Genomic DNA, 5,954 nt, shown 5'->3' with positions numbered 1-5,954 from the left:
ATTAGAGGAACCATAGAGATTGTACATTAAAATTATTTAAAATCAAATACTACGATTGTTGCAATATTTTTCGGTCTTGATTTTATTTTCTCAGACGCAAATTTATTGTCTACACAGTGCTTCTTCCATCTTTTCTTAGCCGATGATCTATCGAAAATAGTCTCTCTGCCGTTTCAGGGTAGGGGTAAAGCTGCGTGATCCCACTTGTAGAATTACACTGATTGATTGTTGTTGTTGTTCCTTCAAAAAATATCTACCTAACTGGATTATTTTGGTTTGTTTTTTAAAATCATATTTTTGTCTCATAAAAATTCGATTACATTAGGGAAGAAAAAAGAAAGAAGATAATGAAAATAAAATTCATACATATTGTTCGGAAAATTAACATTAATTAGATATATAGTCCTGTATATCAATAACTATCAATAAGATCAGAGTGGCGCAGCGGAAGCGTGGTGGGCCCATAACCCACAGGTCCCAGGATCGAAACCTGGCTCTGATAATATGTTTTTGTCACTTTCATCGAACTTGGCGTTCAAAGCAAGCACTGCCGTTGAATTCATAATACTAATAGAGTAGTATATTTTTTTTGAAGTCTTCCCATATTTTTCTAGTTCTGTACACATAGTGTGATACATAGATCTTAGGATTATTGAACATGCCTGAAGATTCTTGTACTGAGCGTGCTCTCTTTGGCGGCGCTATTTCTAGCACTTTCCCTCTCCGTTTCCAGGTTTTTCCTTTTCCAATTTTCTACTACTCCACTTGTTTCTACATATTACTATGATTTTCTAAAACTACTTTTTGCCAATTGCCTTTATTTCTGCATTCTATCTGATTTGAATTGGGCAAACCCGAATAAAGAAAGGCGGTGTGATAGGTTATGGCGGTGTAAAAAATAGCCTCCTACTTAAATGAAATGTGTCTGAATAAATCTGAATGGACATAGAGGATTCATATAGGCGATTTAAAAGCAAGTTTTTAGATATTTTATCTGATTGTGTGCATCAAGTGAAAGTATTGAGGATGTTGTTGAATTTCACTGATTTTGCAGGATGTCAGTAATGTGCGTCAAGTTCCTGATCATCAGGTTTGTTCCCTTCTTTCTTCTTCACTTTTGGTCAAATTAGAGACACCCTATTTGCAATTTTATGAGTAAAACTTTAATCTTGGATGAAATTTCTGATTTTTTTTTTTTTGGGTGTGTTTATTCCTTTGTTTCTAGTAGTTTGTTTAATGTGTTTTCTGTGTTTGTTTAAATTTTATGAGATTGGTTGCCTTTGTTCTTGTTCACTTTTGATTAAATTAAAAAAATAAAAAATTGCAGTGCTATTTATAAAAGGTTAATCTGGTCGAATTAGAGACACCCCCATTTGCAATTTTATTGAAAAATTTTAATCTTGGATGAAATTTCTGGATTTGTTTTAATTTTTCATTGTGTTTTTTCGTTTGTTCTTCTAATGTTTTATATGAGGTTAGTTGTCTTTGTTCTTGTTTACTTTTGATTGAATTAAGAAAAGGCATACTTGCGATGTGATTTTAAAAGGTTAAGCTTGGAAGAAATACTGGATTTTTTTCATAGTGTTTCATTGTTTTTTCTTCTTATCTTATGTTCAAATTTGTTTTACTTTGCTTATTTGAATTGCAGGAGGTGTTTGTGGACCCTGCGCGCGATGAGAGTTTGATTATTGAGCTTCTGGATCTGAAGGTGGATGTAGCAGACAGTGGAAGTGCCACCTGGTTTCTTCAAGATCTTGCAAATGAACAAGATGCAGAGGGAACTACGGTAAGCTCTTTCTTTCGGACAACTTTTTCTCTTCTCTTCATTTCTGCTTTATTCCAATTTTATCTGCTTTTCGAGGTGGTGAATATCAGATATGCTTATATGAACTAATTGTAGGGACATGACGACACTCTGATGACTATCATTCTTTAATTTGTTCGTTTGGATTGTTGTTCTTGTTTTTGTTGTTATTGCTCAAATAATTTAAAATCAGCATATATAATGGACACAAAGAATTCATATAGTCGACCCAATATAATTTGGATTGAGGCATGGTTGTTTGATTGATTCAACCAATAGTTTAAAATTGAAGTAGGAGGGACTGCAAAACTCATCGAGTTAGGTGGACATTAAGTTGGATGAGTTGTTTGGTACGACAACTATCATATTGTGACCTTATCAAAAAAGAAAAGAACTATCATATTGTGACTCTTGTCCTTTCGTCAAATTTCAACTACTTTGTGTTTCTCTAATTTAATGTGTGAATTCTCATAAACTACTCAGGCATTTGGTAATCATCGAACACACTGATGCACAGAGGGAAAGTGAAATGAAATTTATTTTCCTTTTCCATTAACTGGTCCTAGCAAAAGCAGGAAGAAAACCTCTTAAGAAAAGGCTACTACTTCCGAGGGAAATAAAGAAAGAACATCTTGGAAGTGGAGATAAGAAAGGACCAATATTTTTGTTGGGCCCTGCTTCCTCCTAAAGTGCTCTATGTTTTTCACAGTCTGAACTTATATCAAAAGAATACTTTGAACCTCTGCAGGCTGGTCTGTAGACCTCTTGCATCTTTCTCACTTTCATACATCCCAAATGAAGAATGCATCTTTCACAGAGATTTACTTATTGATCCAAATTGAACTAACCATCCAAAAGCTGCACTAAATCAGTAGAGTTCCTCCATATATTGCTGTTTAGTTCTATATTTTCATTTCCATTTCTTTCAAAAGAATTTTCTGATTTCAAGTTGTTTAATGTCTATTATTCTGGTATTATCTCCTTTTTTGAGTTAACATAATTATGATTTTACTGATAACTCTCTGGGGAGTTTTTCTTCAAGATCCGATAGTACCTTGCCAAATAATTGGTCTTCTACTACAATCATATAAACGGGAAATTTTTTACGTGAAAATGTGCGAAATTGAAGTGTGCATTTTCTTAAAAGCTTGCACTTCAATAATTGGTTAAGCCAAATCATTTATAAGTTGTTTGGTTACAATTATCTTGTTGATTCTTTGTTTGTATCTACAGATCATCGAGCAGTCCGCAGTATTTGAGGCTACTGGATTGTGCTATAGAAACACGCCTGCTGTCATCTCCACTGCTGTTGGTCAAATGGTATGTTAGTGTTATTTTAGAATTACTGAGCATTTACTGATGATCTCAACTTCAGTTGGCATCTTATTTTATGGATCTTCATGTGTATGACATGGTTTTTCAAAAGCTGTTCTAATCTCTCATCGCAATTAAGTAAGTTCCCATGAGTTCTTATACCATGTGGCTGAAGCATCATTTATTTAATGATTATTTAGCCTTTCTAGAAACCATAATAACCTTCATTCTCTTTACAGTAAGTTGTGTCGTTTATGCTCCTGTACGGGGACGGTATTCAGAATTTGTAGTTATCTTCACAAAGTTGGTAAATCCATGTGTATAATTTTCTGAAAACTATAACTCATGGCCTTGATGACTTGTATTTCTTTTTAGTAAGGCCTTGATGACTTGTATTTGCTTTGAATACAATTTGTAGAGGAGCCCGGTCCCTTTATCAGCTCACCGAATCGTTTTTTTACATGTACTACATGCGTTAAGTGCCTCGGCAAATACACTTGAAATTGATTTATTGGCGAAAGAACTTAGGGATGGTGCTCCCATGTCATGTTTGTGATGAAAATGTAAAATGCATATATTTCCAGAAGAGGATTTAGTTTCCAGCCAGATAGTTCCCTTTTCTTTTACTTTTAAGAGGTAGTATTTTAGTAAAGCTAAAGTATTTTTCTTCTTCATTTACTGTTGCATGAAATAATTTTTCTAGAGAAATGAAAGTAGATGTAAAGATTGTTAGATCTACCAGAACACATATTTTCAACTAGGATGAGAGTCGTGGACAATGCTAGCCAGCTTGTTGTAAAATTTCATAAATTGCTTTCGTTAGTTGATCAAATTTATCATTTCATGTTGTCAATCTAATTGAGATCAACCTTATTCAATTCATAGGCCGTTTCTAAGGGAAGACAAGGTAGGGAGGCACAGAACTTGGTTAAGGTAAATTTGTAAATTCCCTTTTCCACCCCCTACCCTTACCCCGTTGCAGTTTTAACTGCAATATGAGATCTGATCGCATCCCATTCAGGTGTACCTGGCAAACCTTCGCCTTAAGGAAGTTGGGACAGATATTCTCGTGACTGCATATGAGCCTTTATTAATAAAGTAAGTTGGGAGCTAACTCGGTTTACACCTGGTTATTTAAGCTATGAAGTCAATTAGGCTTTTTGTTTAACGTTTTCATCGTTTACCTTTGTGATTGTAGCCCCTTGAGTGAGAGTGCTAGCACAGTCGGAGCTGGCGTAGCTGTACCTGCTGCACAATCTGGAATTATGCCGATGGCTGAGGTTTTTAAACTTGCAGTCCCTAGTTTCAAAGTTCATGATTGGAGCCTCTTTGGTACTGCCACTCGAGGTGTAGAGTGATTTAAAGAATCGCAAACAGTCACACAAATCTAGCATCTCTTTGAGTATTATTGGTCCATTTTTCAATGGCATATCTGTTCTTTGTTATTCTGTTAATTGCTTAAAGAGTTCCTGTTGTATAGAGTAGTTTGGTGCACAATTTCTACTTTCATCTTTTGTTCAGGATTGTTGTGTATAGTGCAGTTGCTTTCTTTGGATAAAAGCAGCAACCAATATGACCAGATGTCTCTTGACTTCTAAATATCACATGCAGTTGAGACAGATAGCATAGTTTCAAATATAACTAGGAGGAATGTGAAAATAAATGTAATAAATAACTTGAGAATTATTGAATTAACAATCAGTTAAGTCTATACTACTATAAATGCGTGAAATGTTTATTGACATCTACCTTTCAAATATTAAATTAAGCTACATTTCGTATGTGATACAATTGCAATAGAAAAAAGAAATATTAAAGTTTGAATGAGCTAAAAGTTAGAATTTTGAAATCTACTCCGATTTAGAATAGTTCTGGTATTTTAGTGACTTGGTGAGCTAGTTTGCACACTCCCCTGCGCTATTCGTTGTACTTAAGTAATTTTTTCTAAACTAACACCGGGGGCACTTGATCTCTTCATCATTTTCCTTTTATTTAGGAGTATTTATTTTCTTTACAACTTTGATGTAGTACTGGTTCCTAAAAGGTTTAATTAGGTAAGTGTCATAGTGTTCCCATGATTTTACTTCCTTGGTTAAGACTAAAATTTATATCTATCTAACTATATTTATATTATATTAAAAGTACGAATGTCTTTAGCGAAATATCATTCGCCTTTTTACCCTTTAAAGACAGAGTTTACACTAAATAAAATAATAATTTTATTAATTTTCTAATATTTAAAATTTTGAAATCAACTAAAATTTTATTTATTAAGATTTTCATATTTAAAATATTGTGTAAGAAGTACTAGTATTTAGGACATTAAAATCAACAAAAAGAAAATTCATATATAATTTGAAGACCTGATAGGTCCAATAAAAGAATTAATTATGACATTGAAATACGTTTTAGGAATGCAAATTTCAAGTTTTAATATCTAACTACAAAACATTATATTTGGATTCAAGTCATTAAAGGAAAAATTTGAAGAACAACTACAATTATTTTAATTTGACAAAAATAACTAAGTACTGTTATTGATCTTCTGTTATTTGTTTCGGTCCAGTACTACCGATTATACTAAAACTGAAGTTATATGAGGAATTCAAATTAAATTAAACAATATACGACTAATATAAGGGAATTAATTTATATTTATTGGTAATCAAAAGCATTTAAATAGGTAAAAATATGGTGGATTTATTAGTGATATGAAACATGTATTTTAACAACAAGAACTCCAACCAAACAAATAATTGTTCAATCTCAGAAATCAATTGCAATGACGATAAACGACTACAATTACAGCTTTATTAGTACTGAAGTTACACTAATC

General features: G+C 33.0%; 1 protein-coding gene across 1 annotated transcript; it reads left to right on the top strand.

Annotated features, from left to right (window-relative positions):
- The first annotated feature begins 543 nt into the window (after positions 1 to 543).
- Positions 544 to 4,689, top strand: LOC107780806 (uncharacterized). The gene is made up of 7 exons (XM_016601386.2): positions 544 to 733; positions 1,055 to 1,090; positions 1,649 to 1,786; positions 3,038 to 3,124; positions 4,004 to 4,051; positions 4,140 to 4,216; positions 4,317 to 4,689. Exons 1-7 carry the CDS (start codon positions 659 to 661, stop codon positions 4,474 to 4,476), a joined length of 621 nt encoding a protein of 206 aa, XP_016456872.2. The 5' UTR covers positions 544 to 658; the 3' UTR covers positions 4,477 to 4,689.
- Positions 4,690 to 5,954: the final 1,265 nt, after the last annotated feature.

This window comes from Nicotiana tabacum, chromosome 9 (assembly GCF_000715075.1).
Source record: "Nicotiana tabacum cultivar K326 chromosome 9, ASM71507v2, whole genome shotgun sequence".
In the NCBI taxonomy this organism is placed as follows: Eukaryota; Viridiplantae; Streptophyta; class Magnoliopsida; order Solanales; family Solanaceae; genus Nicotiana; species Nicotiana tabacum.
This window is presented reverse-complemented; position numbering and strand designations above follow the sequence as displayed.

Excerpts from the sequence above, each read along its gene's own strand:
- LOC107780806 (XM_016601386.2), top strand. The coding sequence starts at position 659 with ATGCCTGAAGATTCTTGTACTGAGCGTGCTCTCTTTGGCGGCGCTATT. Across the intron at positions 1,091-1,648 it reads GTCAAGTTCCTGATCATCAG|GAGGTGTTTGTGGACCCTGC; the intron begins GTTTGTTCCCTT and ends TTTGAATTGCAG. Across the intron at positions 3,125-4,003 it reads CCACTGCTGTTGGTCAAATG|GCCGTTTCTAAGGGAAGACA; the intron begins GTATGTTAGTGT and ends TTCAATTCATAG.